At 39.7% G+C, this 13,718-nt stretch overlaps 1 protein-coding gene across 1 annotated transcript; it reads right to left on the reverse strand.

Moving 5' to 3' along the window:
* Positions 1-1,581: 1,581 nt before the first annotated feature.
* Positions 1,582-6,479, reverse strand: LOC133841584 (POU domain protein CF1A). Its single transcript, XM_062274167.1, is given in 1 exon segment — positions 1,582-6,479. A coding segment is annotated over 1 exon segment (2,292 nt). The 5' UTR covers positions 5,686-6,479; the 3' UTR covers positions 1,582-3,393.
* Between the last annotated feature and the right edge of the window lie 7,239 nt (positions 6,480-13,718).

A 13,718-nucleotide genomic window follows, 5' to 3' on the forward strand; every position in this document is an offset into this window, starting at 1 on the left:
ATTAAGAGATCTGACTATAAAACATACACATTGTACATATTGTTCAAGTGCATAAAGCGCAACGCGCGAGGGCGTTAGAAATGCCTTCCAAATGTATTCCAATTATTTCTATAGACTGACTTCGACAAGCGCGTGGCAAAAGTTCAATTAAATAACAAAAAACAACAATCAAAAAAATAAATAAATATATATTTTAAAAGAGCAACAAAAAAAAAACAGAGCGTAATAATTGTTTTTCTGGTTAAATCAAATAAAATATGAAGCCGTCGCATAAATAAAAATAATTGCAATTACGCTTCTGTATTCTGGCATTATATGAATGTGAATAATTTGCTTGTTTACACGTATTTCTTTAGGGAGACCCACCATCTCCCCCCTCTCGGTCCACTCCTTTTCCCTCCGCCCTCTTCAACCACAATCGCACTCAAAACTGGCTTTCAATTATGCGCATTTGGAATTTGTTTGTTTTATTCTGCAATTTGTTTTTAATTTTTGTGTGTGTGTGCTTTTTTGTTAACTGGCTGATGCAATTTTTATGCAAAATTACTAACCGAAATATTTGCAACTGAGTGAAATAATATTGGCAAAATAATATGCATTTAAATTATGAGCTTAATGCAAATATCGTGTGCACCACATTAGAGTAAAAAGGGCAATGAGCAGACGACAAAAAAAAAATTGACACTTTAATTATTTTGTTTTTATTTCGAACGATTTCAAGTGCAATTGCTCTCTCTGTGTGATTTATGTGAGCAACTAAAGAGTGGTCATAATACCTTTTTTTTATTGTAATAATAAAGTAACAATTAATGAAGTGTAAGACAAATTTTTGGGCATTTAAAACGCATTGCAATTGACGTCAATTTCGGGGACCACGGCGAAGCAGAGCTCGTTAAATGCCCTATAAAAAATTAAAATGGAATCAAACCGAATGAAAAATCATTTAATTACAACTTGCATTAACGATCGAAGCGAGTAACAACCACAAAGGTTATTAGTTAATTGTGACGTAGGCAATCGCATTATAATATGCCCACTTAAATTGTTAATTGCTTTTCGAACACTTTAAACAAACAAAAATAATACCCGCAATTATCGCTTGGCATCATCCATCGGTCAGTATCGTGAAACGCGTATCGCGAGTGCCAAAACAACAATAACACACAAAAGGCTCTGTAATGTGGCTGTAAAACTGTCAAGCGCAATGACTCATAAACTGTGCAGCAGCAGCAGCAGCAGCAGTTTTTATTCAACAGTCAGCGGGGCGCCCAACGCAACGTTAATGCTAATTAAATAATAATAAAAGGACAATTTTTTGTTTTTTTTTTTTTCGAATAATATTCTTTTTTATTTGTTTTTTTTTTTAAGTTTTCTGTTTGTTTTGTTTTTGTTTTCTTGGTTTTTAATTTCTCTGTGTAGGTGTGTGTGTGTTGGTTGTGTGTGTGTGTGTTTGTGTGTGGGTGGAATGTACCGCTTTGTTGACTTGGTGCATCCATTGTTTTATAGCATAATTTATTATACAATTGAGGGCATGGCTTAATCTTAAATATTTTTTGTTTCTTTTTTTCATCTTTTCTCATCTTCATCTTCATCATCGTTAGCTTTCTTTATCATTATCATTATCTGTAGCAACTGGGACAAGTTCTCTCATCTCGATTACGATTTCGACTTCGATTTCGATTTAGTTTTCAACATACCAAACTAATTAAACAAATAAATTGTATATATTTGTAGTACACCCAGAAATCAGAAAGAAAAATATGGAAAACCAAAAGGCAATTTTTTTTTAAGTAATAGTTAAAAAGTTTTGCATCTTTACTTGCTTTCTTTTTTTTTGTGTTTTGTTTTGCTTTTATACAATAAAAAATGAATAAAAAACGGCCACTTTTATAAAAGTTCTTGTACGTATATCAAAAACACGAAGCACGTCTTATATTTTTTTGTTTTCCTTTCGTTTTTTTTATACACATCTATTATTATATTTGTTGTCTTGAAATAATTTCATTTTGTTTTGTCAATTTTTGTTTTTAATGTACATCAATTTTTATATATTTTACAATTTTAGCATATTTTGTTTATTTGATTACTTTTAAGATTTAGCTATGTGTCTGTGTATTGGTGTGTGTTTGTGTGTGTTTGCTTATAGAGAAAGTACAGTACTTACTAAGTAACTAAACTTCATGTGCCTAATTTATTAAATTATCGCCTAGAAATTACAATTTAATATTTATGAATGTTTTTTGCATATTTTTTTTTTGTGTAATTTTCATTTTTTTCTTGTAATATTTATTAAAAAATCTACAATTGCATTTAAAGCTAAAAATATGACTTAACTGTACTTTTTATTTACAGAATCGTTTTTTTGTATTTGAATTTCTTATTTGTTGTTGTTTTTCATATTTTTTGTGGTTTTCCGCGCCGCGCGTTAAATTCTAAGTATGTTTTTTCGTTTTTTTGTGGTATTTTGTTTATAATTTTTTAGAGTACAATCTACTGGCTATATAGTTATAGTTATGTATATTTATATGTGTTTGTGTGTGTGTGTTTGTGTGTTTGTTTATCTGCACGGCCGCTTTATAAACTAATAAAACCCTAGCTAGAGCCTTCTTTCATATAATTTTTCTTATTTATGTTTTGTTGGGTGGCTTTTGGAACCACTTGAGCGATCGCTACAAATTTGATTTAATTTCTTTTGCAAATATCGTATATCATTATTATAGATGTAGAATGTGTGTGTGTGTGTGTTCTGGGATGGTTTAATTCGATTCGATTTACCTTGCTTGAGATGGTAATGCAGCTGAAGGCCAAAGGTTCATTTTTCTTTTTTTTCATATATGTTACAAACAAACAGTACAGTTACGGTTCTAGTTACAGTTATCGTTATCGTTATAGTAAGTAAGTGGTATTATTTTTCTTTTATTATTATTAACAATTTTAATCTTAACACTGCTCGCACACATTTTTTGTCTCTCATTCTTTTGTTTTTTTTAGCTAGTTTTCGATTGCGATTTACGATTTAATTTAGATTTAAAAACAACATCACTTGGTTTCACGTTTGATTTGAATTGCGTGTTTTTTTTTTAAGATTTAAGATTGTTTACAAAGTTTTTGAAACTTTAACGTTTAAAACAAAATGGAAAAGAAAATGTGGGGGTAAAAAAGTGGGAGAAATAAAAAGTAAACTATATCTTGATCTGATCCACAGATGATGCACATTTTATCCACTAGATTCACCAACGATCATCGACTGCCTTAACTTAGTTTTGTTTTTGTTTTTTTGTTTTCTTTTGTTTTGTTGAAGTTGTAACACAGATTAATGCACTGGTTGAACTGATCGATCGATCAATCAATCAATCCGGGCGGCGGCCACCTGATGGGCATTACCGGATCCTCCTAGGAGGACTCGTAGCCAAACCAGGCGGCCGACGAATGCTATTCACCGGCAGCGCCACCGCCGCCGCCAAAGCTATTGAAGTGACGCACTGCACCCGGGGCAGCGGCGGCGCCGAACTGCAAACTCAACTCGAACAGCCGGCGTGCCTGCAACTGTTGCTGCTGCTGATGGTGATGATGCTGCTGGTGATGATGGTGATGCTGATAGTGATGATGCTGATGCAACGCTGCCGCCGAATGAGCATTCAGATTCAAATGCCCCCCAAGCACGCTTGAGGCAGAGCCGGGTGACACTGCCCCGGGAGGTTGCAACGCCAGGCCGCTGTTGCTGCCCGCGCCCGGCGACAACTGCGAGCTGTTGCTGGCCGCCGATTGCTGTTGTTGCTGCTGCTGTTGTTGCTGCTGCTGCTGTTGCTGTTGCTGCTGTTGGAGCTGGGCGTGGGGATTGTGCAGTTGCTCGCTGGTGTGAAAGAGATGCGGATGATGCGCGGGATTCAGATGCGGATGCTGGTGCGGATGGTGTGCATGATGTGCGGCGGCGGCATGTTGATAGCGCATCGGATCCATATACATTGCGGCTGCTGCAGCGGCTGCAATGCTTGAAGCTTGTTGCTGTTGTTGTTGCTTCACCTGTTCCTCTGTGCTGCTACTGTTGTTGTTGTTGTTGTTATTATTGTTATTCGTACTATTGTTGTTGTTGTTGTTGTTGTTAGTCTGGCCAGCATTGGACGCGCTGCCCAGCGGACTCTGAGGCGACATCACCTGCCCCTGGCTGGTCATCGTCACCGACGAACCCGCACTCGACGATGGCGTGTTGGGCGCATGTTGTTGCTGTGTATGTTGCTGCTGCTGATGTTGCTGCTGCTGCTGTTGCTGTTGTTGCTGGTGTTGCAGACTATTGTTGTTGGCAGGAGTGGACGCAGCTGCAGCTGAGTTCGACTCCTGGATTTCTGATTGCTAGTGAGCCGCCAACTGATGAGCCGACTGCATGTTCTGGGGACTCAGCATCGGCGGACTATGCGAATGCGAATGGTTGCCCATCGGACTGCCGTGCATGTCGTGATGCGTGTGATAGCCACCATGATGTCCCATATGCCCCGGTGGCATGCCATCCATCATATCGCCACCCAGTGTATTTGGCGGCGTCATGCGTTTCTCCTTCTGCCGGCGATTGCAGAACCAAACACGAACCACTTCCTTCTCTAGCTGCAGCGAGTCCGCCAGCGATGTGATCTCCTGGGCTGAGGGTTTTGGCTGCTTGTGGAAATGCTGCTCGAGGGCACCCTTCACGCTCACCTCGATGCTGGTGCGTTTCTTGCGCTTGCGTCCCTGGGCCGCAATCTTATCGATGCTCGTCGGCGATCCCGTTGTCGAGTCGGCCTCCTCGAGCCACTTTTGCAGCAGCGGCTTCAGCTTGCACATGTTCTTGAAGCTCAGCTGCAGCGCCTCAAAGCGACAGATCGTCGTCTGCGAGAACACATTGCCATAGAGTGTGCCCAGAGCCAGACCGACATCGGCCTGGGTGAAACCGAGCTTGATGCGACGCTGTTTGAACTGCTTGGCAAAGGCCTCGAGGTCATCGGATGTGGGCGTGTCCTCCTCACCGCCGCTGATCGTATCGCGATCACCGCCACCGCCGCCGCCGCCCATGTGATGGGCGTGTATGTGCAACTGCGGCGATTCGCCGCGCAACGCATGATGCAGTGGCGCCACCTGAGCGGCATGATGCGCCGGATGATGATGCAGCATGCCATTCATGGCGGCATGATGATACTGCAACGGTGAGCCGCCCGTGGGCGCATAGTGTCCGGCATGTGGGGCATGCCACGCCGCTGCGGCAGCGGCATGTGGCGATGCCATGCCCTGTTGTATGCGAGTCTGTTGCGTCAGATGCGACATCTCCTGCTTCACCGAATCGACGGCAGCAGCGGCAGCGGCGGCGGGATGATGATGCGTCGTATGATGTGTCTGCAGTGACCACGGATCCGGATGCAATGCACTCCAGCTGCCCAGCCCCGAGCCGGGCGTCAGTCCGCCCAAGCTGTTGCCCTGTCCGCCACCCTGAACCTGACCATTGGGTGATGGTGATGAGGGCAACTGTTGCTGATGGTGTGAGGCCGAGGCAGCGGCTGCCACGGCGGCAGCATGATGATGGTGATGATGCTGCATGTACTTCATTTCGCCGGCATCGGCAGCGGAGCGGGGCGAGGAGGTGTGATAGCCACCGCCTCCACCGCCGAGTGCCATGTCGAGATCACCGCTGGGCGGCGTCATGTAGGAGGTAGCGGCCATCCCCACCGCTCTGGGGCTGTTGAGGCCCTCCACGCTGGCGGGGGTAGGGCTCCAAGTTGGGGCTCAGTTTAACGACTTTGTAGACCGATCGATCGAAAGGAAGACCTGAGTCCCTATGCTCATTCCACTCGAACCGTGAGGCAACCGTTTTGAAGTCTTTTACTGGCAACGTGGCGGCGACGAAAATCTTGCTGCTGCTGCTGCTGCTGCGGAGGGGACTCGCCAAACACGGTCACACTCAGCGCAAACACACTCTGTTCACAACACGGTTCACGGTCACACTCAACAAGTTTCGTCACCGACGGCGCAACGACGAAAAAACTTGCACGAGATTTTCGTTAATTTTTTTGTATTTTTTTGCGCAGTTTTTTTTTTCTTTCTATCTGACGATTTAAACGTTGTGATTATCGTTGATGTGATCGCTGTTGTTGTTGCTGCAGTTGTTGTTGTTGTTTGTAGTTGAAGTTGTTGTTGTTTGTTGCACTTGGTCACTTGGCACTTTGCACAAATATTGCTTGCATTTATATATTTAGTGTAAATACATTTGTTTAAAATTTCGCATTTAATTTGATTTATTTTTTTGATGTTGTATTGTGTTTTGTCGATTTCTCAGATCAGATTTAACTTCGACTTGCGATTGAGATTGAAATTCAGATCGCCGCACAGCGCACACATAATAATAATAATAATAATAGTAAACACACTCTGAGTGAGAGAAGACGCCAGAGACCAGAGACAGAGAGCCAGCCTATGGGACAAATTCACGTGCAAACTCGTAGAGCTATCGAAGTGAACTAACGTCATGCAGCGGCCAGCGGCGCTACGTAGACGGCGCTCTCGACAGCCGACACAACGCAAACGCACACATACACAGCGCACAGTACACGGACGCACACACACACGCAAGCACTCGCACACAGAGACGAGTAGCAAAACCAGTTTTCAACCCGTCTTCCAATTGCACGCCATGCGCGTAAATGTGACGGCTATACTGCGAGCATAGCGCACCCGAAGGCAACGCAAGCGAGATGGCGTGTGAGAGCGAGGCGCAAAACTGGAAGTCGACTTGCGCTCTATTGGGCTCGCTATGCTCGCTGGCTCGCTTGCTCGCTTTCCAGTGCCGCCCACCAAAAAAAATGCCCAAGCAGTTTCGTCGTCGGCATTCCCATGCAAGAGTGACATTTTTAATTGCCTGCTCTAGCCACAAGCGAGAGAGCGAGAGCGCAAGAGCAGTGCGCGCGCAGAGCAGAAGCAGAAGCAGAGAAGAAGCAAGGAGAAGGGGGCAAACAAGGCAGTCAGTAAAGCAAAGGCTTTTTTGTGTGAAGCTTTTGCACAGGACTGAACTGACTGCAGGAAGCTTTGTTCAGTTTGCTGTCGCTCTTTGGCCTGCCAACTTTTGCTTTCATTTTGTTGGTGTGCGTTTGCTGTTGGAGTGTGTACGAGTGTGTACTTATGTGTGTGCTTGTCTGTGTGTGGGGCGTGTGCATTGGCAGTGGGCAAATGGGGCGGGCAAAATGGGCAAAATGCAGCCGGCAAACGGCAATCGGTAAAAGCGGGCAATGGGCGCTATCTCTGGACACTTGGATAGATATGAACAGCGCGCTTAACTGGGCAAACAAAAATCGCAATGAAGATGATGAAGTTGAAACATACACATATCGATAGCAGCATCTAACGCGCTCGAGAACAACTGTAAAATCAGTCGCAACATTAATTGAATTGTATCGCGAGCCAATAAAATTTTCATGCAAATGTTTTACAATGTTTCAATCTCGTCTCGTCTCGATTCGATTCGTTTCGATTCGCTTTGTTTTGTTATGCATATCAACTGTCAGTTACTTTCTGAAGAAAGGCCCATTGTCTAGCGCCCCCCAACTACTTAAACTAGTGTGTGTGCGAGTGTGTGTGTGTGTATTGGTGTCTCTATTTTTTACCGCTAAACATTCTCCTGGATAGTTATTGATTTCCAACATCCATCGCTGAGCGCGCGTTTATTTTATTGATTTATTTTTTTGCCTATTGCTTCTCTAATTTTACAGTATTTTTTGCGCGCTCGCTCGGGAATTTGCATAGATCCGATTTGGATATGGAACGAGTGTCTTTGTGCTGCTTTGACATCTTTGTCGCCTCTCTTTTGTGTCCCCCGTCTCGAGTATTGTTGCTATTTGTTCGCCTTTTGATTTAATAGAGCGTCCAACATAAAACAAAACACAAACAGCAACAGCTAAATCGCATTTTGGTCTTTTGTATCATTGTGCTATTAAAGTGTCCACTTTGCGCCCTCTGAATGCCAATGAAAAAGGCCCCCAGATAAAGCAACAGTTTCTTACACTGACAGAAAACGGCGACTAAAGTTCTTAAAATGTGAAAAATACAAAATTAAATATATGAAGTTTCTAAAATGTAGCGATCAAATACCAAAATAAATTTACAAATTATTTCTAGCCCAATTTCACTCGATTTTTCTATGATTTTTACAAAGAATTGCTTTCTTTAACCAAATATTCAATATTAGTTCACTAAATCTTTAATTTAAAAATTTGCTACTTTGTCAAGTTTCTAAATTATTATATAATTTTAATTTAATAAAATGTACTAAGCTATTAAACTCCGCTAAGCTAACAAAACAGTCATAATATAAATATGTATTTATATTATTTTATTTATATTTATCATATATTTGCCACATTATTACGAAAAAAAGGTTTCAACATTTTAAGCAGACACAACAAATATTTCTTTAAGTTTATGTCCATAAATTTCTACACAAAATTCACTAATATAAAAAATATGATATAAAGAAATACTTAAATAAAAACGTGACATTTTTAATTGCCGCCTCGATTCCTGGAAATTGCAAGAAACTTGTTCATATATTATTCAACTCTTGTTTAACTAATGCAAATTTATGATGCTTTTAAGTAATATTTTAACAAGTTGTTTGAAGCTGGTTAAAAAGGTTTTCAGTAATAACAATAGTTGCAGCATTCGCTATAAAAAAATAGTTCATAAAATTCAAGTCATTAGCTAATAGTGTTTAAGTCTTTATATATTTAAAACTTGAATCATAATAAACATAATAAGCTATTTAGTACAGAACAACCCGTTCGATTGGCAACTTGTCTAGACATCGCTTGTTTGGCAAATATTTTCTTTGCTTTAAACTTTTGTGCCATATTATGCTTTCTTCTCTCTCTGTCTCTCTGTCTCTGTCTCGCATGCATAACTCTTGCGGCAGGTCAAGCGTCCAGGTTGTGTCAAAAGTTATGCAAACTAAGGTCAACGCCATCAACAACAGAGAGTGAGAGAGAGAGAGAAGCAAACACACACACACACACAGACACAGTCAAGTTCAACAATATTTGCATCACTTTGTTTACATTTGCCTTGTGTTTTTTTTTTATTGTTGTCCTTTTGGCCACACACTTGGGCATAATTAATAAGCCGCAGACCGAGTTAAACAGTCGGAGAGTCGCAGTCAAAAGTTTGTCACTCAACAACGGTCCTTGGGCAAAATTTACATGATAATTAGGCGGCGGCGCTAAGCAACAACAACAACAATAACAGTGAGCAGCAGCAGCGTCAAAAAAAATTGTATTTAAATTTCAAATGTCGAAAAAATCCTGTTTATTTCACGCTCTCAGCTCAGAGTGCAGGTCTCTGCCGCTGCCTCTGCCGCTGCCTTCGTCTCCGTCTCTGCCCCTCGTCGTATGCTAAATGCGCACGCGCCGCGTTGGTTTTTGTGGCCATGAAAGGACTTGTTGCATAATTATGCGCCGCATGCGAGTAAAAAAAAACAACAGTAATATAAACACGAGTGAAGAAAAAAATTACTAAGCGTTGTATTTATGAATGAAGATCTCTCTCTCTCTCTTGCTCTCTCGCTCTCGCTCTGCCTTTGGCGCCGTTGATTTTGATGATAATGAGCTTGATTAGCATTTTGGCTGCAGTTTTTTTTTCTCTTCTGCCGCTGCCATTTGCTCGGCTCCGGTTTTGAGTTCGTCGCTCGGCTCTGCCTCGACTCGATGTCGGTCTCGCACCTAGCTGTCTGCTTGGCGCACTTGCTTATAATTATTAGCATAATTTTCTTCTTATTTTGCATTAATTTCTGCGTGTGTTTGTTTGTTTATTAAGCAGCAGACTTACTTATTATCATACACAATACAGATACACAACGTTTTTTTTGCATCTGTTTTGGCAATTAAAGTGCCATATAATTTTTTGAGAGCAGGCATAAACTGGTCCGGCTTTAAGCGCTTTATTTATCACCCCGCACAATTAAGCCGAATGCGCGGGAGGCGATATACTTTTTAAATGGCATCCACTTGAGTGGATCCCAATCATTGTTGGGTTATTAAACTATACACCTAACAAAAAGCAAAGCAAAACGAAGTCAAAACAAATTAACAATTAAATGCATTGAAACATGTTCCGCCGAAAAATGTGTTTACAAATTTAACCTAGAAGTGCGCGTGATTTTGGAATTTCAGGAAATTCCAAACAGTTCACAAAGAAATAATGAAAAAGTTAAAACAATTATCGTTAATTTCAGTCACTTGATATGAAATAAGTAAAGTAATTAAATAATCGAACTCCACAGACATCAACAGACTTTTTCATGTTCTGATAAGGAAAGCTTAAGATTACAACTTAGTATTTTAACCTTGAGTAGTATATTAGTATTATATATCTCATAAAAAGTGCTTAAGAATACAACTTAGTATTTCAGTATTCAGTAGTATTTTAGTATGTAGTATTTAAATTTAGCAAAGAATTTTTCAATAACCCGATATAAAAGATATCTATCCAGAATTCCTTCTCTGCATTAAAATACTAATATATTAAAGTTCTACTAAGTAAGCGGTATTTTTTGCTATTTTCATTTAAGTTTGTCTATTAAACTATATTGTTTTGTTTCATAAATTTAACTTAAATTAAACTCTGTTTTGTAAAATTTGTTTCACAATTTTTTGTACATCTGCAACAGTTTTCAATTAATAAAGAAAATTGTTTAGCACTTATGACGAAACAGATACTTTGTGCTCACATCAGGCTCATCAACATTATAGATTCCTCTTTTGCATGTCTAATCCCTACTTAATATGCATCCTCTTCACCCCTCCGGTGGCGAATAATCATTTGCAAACAAAACGTTTCATTAGATACGTCGAAACTCAGCTGCAATATCGAAACTTCAGTCAAAGGGGCAGCCCAAAAGACAACAAAACGAACCCATCCCAACCTATCTGTAGTCGGTCAACTCTTTAACATATGCCCAGCTCAAGAGCGAATTGCGCGCCAAAAAAAAAGTAGTAAACACACACACACAGACACACAGGGAGAAGGACAGCAAGGATAACTTCAATTGAAGAAGCTACACACAAGACAAGACGACAACGAAGAAGATAAAGAAGAAGAAGCAGTGGCAACCCCTTCACAACAACCCTTTTCCTCAGTTCTTTCTTCGGTTTTTGGCAAGGTCAAAAGCGGCAAAACTCACGTAGGCAAATTGCAATAGGCAAATGTGGAACTCGACCCCCTTATGGGCATAAGGATGCAACGAACCATTTATCATCTTTTCCGTTTTTTAGGCAATTTGAATTTCGGTGTGTTGCAATTTTGCGATTTTGCATGCAACGACGACGGCAACGGCGGCCGTTAAAGTCTGTCTGCAATCAGGAAGCAGGCCGCTTATCCTTTGGCCTTTATCCTTTCACTTTCGCCTACCTACAGACACACACACTCAAACACATACACAACCCTCTCAACAGTTTGCCAAATTCCAACACAAACACACACGCTGTCATATGCAAATTAGCTTCAGACTAAAAAAAAAAAGAACTGAAAATAGAATAGCACATTTTTTTTTTTTATTCTGCGAGTCCCGCCAAAACATAAAATACGCAAACGGGGCAACACAAAATGGCAACGGTTGTTGCGACATCACCCCGAGTACTATGGGTACTATGAATACTATGGGTACTCTTCTGGGTACTTTTGCCAACCCCATCCTCCCCGCTTAGGATGCCAGTTAAATGCATTTTGGTGCGCCTCATTGGCTTTGGCTTTGGCTTTGGCATTGAACGACGCGTCGCACAACTGTCAATGCAAAAGGCAAAAGGGCAAATATGCAAATTAGTTAGCTTTTCTCCTGTTTTCCTTTTTTTGCAGCGTTTCGTTTTTTTATTTATTAACTAATTTATCTCCGCGTCGCCGTGACACGTCTGCGTCCCATAGGCAAGCCCGCCAGGGTCGTGAAATATTGGCGAATGGCGGAAACAGCGCTGCAAAAAGCGTTCGTTGCAACACCTGGATACAATTTCTGTTTTCTGTTTTTTTTCTGTTCCTTTATCATTTACCGCGGCTTTTTTATTGCCCCCTTCCCATGTGTGGAGGACCGTTGCCAATGAGGTCGCTAAGTAGTTGCTTAAGTAGATGACGCGACTATAAGCAAAAAAGAGTTGTCCTCGAAAAGCACTTTTTAAAAGCAAATACAACAAATATTATCTAGCAATTTAAAATGGTTTACGAACACACAGCTAAAAACAATTTAAATTAAGTATATACATATATATAAAAAGTTCAGATCAATTAGAATTAAAAAAAATATGTAAAGATATTTATCGAAGTATTGATGGAAACTTTAAATGAATCTCATTTTAATGTGATTTCATTAATTTACTATCATAATTCAAAAAATATTATAATAAATTTACAAAAAATAAACAAAATGATGATATTATATTTATTATTAGTATTATTCTCAAATGAAATACATTTTTTTATAGATTCGAATGGCATAATATTAAATGCTTTAAAAAAATGTTTTAGCTTTTATTTTTATTTAAATTATTTTATATTACTCGTATTTTAATTATTAATAAAAGAAAAATGAATAAATCAAAATTAAAAATATATTGGTTTTTTTCATAATTACATATAATTTTTTAATAATGAAATTAAATAGATATTTTACATTTTTTCAAAATATTACAATATTAACTCTTTTCTATTGTAATAAATTTAAATCATTTTTAATGTAGTACGCTTATGTTTTATTTTGTATATTTATATTATCTAAAATATCATGCCTCTATAACCTCTCACAGTTTATAATATCCAAATAGTAAATAGTTATTACTATTCCATAATGTTGCAGAAAATACTCATAAAACAACAAACCAAATTAATATAAATCTCCTGTGATAATTCTATCATTAGTTACGCTAATAACATTTTGTTATTCAAAAGCAAAGTTGTTGACACATTGAAAACTCACTTTCGTGACTTAAACGCGCATTTAAATCGTTTGAAATCAAAAGCCGAAAATGGAAAATAGAAAATTGAATTATTCATTAAAATGTTAAATAGCCATAAAGTGGAGATTTGTGCTCTCACTTTCACAGGCTAACTGAAATGCAGCCAGAGTTAATCGTAAAAAAAGAGGCAACTAAACCCAGCCCACAATCGCACTTATAACATATGCATTAGCATTAACGCTTATGGATCAACGCCGATAGAGAAAGAGAGAGAAATTAAAATCCTGTTCACACCCACTGAAAGCGACGTGGTCGACGGTTGCTGTCACAGCGACACAGGAAGTGGCGGGGATTCGAAAACCACTCTTTCCCAACTTAAATCGAAGAAAACAAAAGGCATACGAAAAAAAGGAGAGAGAAAAAAAACATATGTCAATAAAAATCTTTTAGATATTCATTTGCATAATGCAGTCAAAAGGGCAAACGTTGCCAGCGCGTTGCTTTTCCTGTCCCAGAACATTCGTTTTTTTTCTTTTTTTTTGTCCAGGTGAGGGCTGAGTTCAAGCGACATAAAAAACAACTAAGCAACATCAAAAAGACGGCACAACTGCAACAACTACTGCGACGACGACGACAACTACAACTTCTGATGTGGCACGCATGTTTGCTTCCTTCGAATGAAAACAAACGCGTCGATATGATATGCCAACTGCAAAAAGGGGTTGGGGGGTTGTGCCTCAGCCAGGGGTGCATATCATTAGCGTTACAGCATAA

Source organism: Drosophila sulfurigaster, chromosome 3 (assembly GCF_023558435.1).
Source record: "Drosophila sulfurigaster albostrigata strain 15112-1811.04 chromosome 3, ASM2355843v2, whole genome shotgun sequence".
NCBI lineage: Eukaryota > Metazoa > Arthropoda > Insecta > Diptera > Drosophilidae > Drosophila > Drosophila sulfurigaster.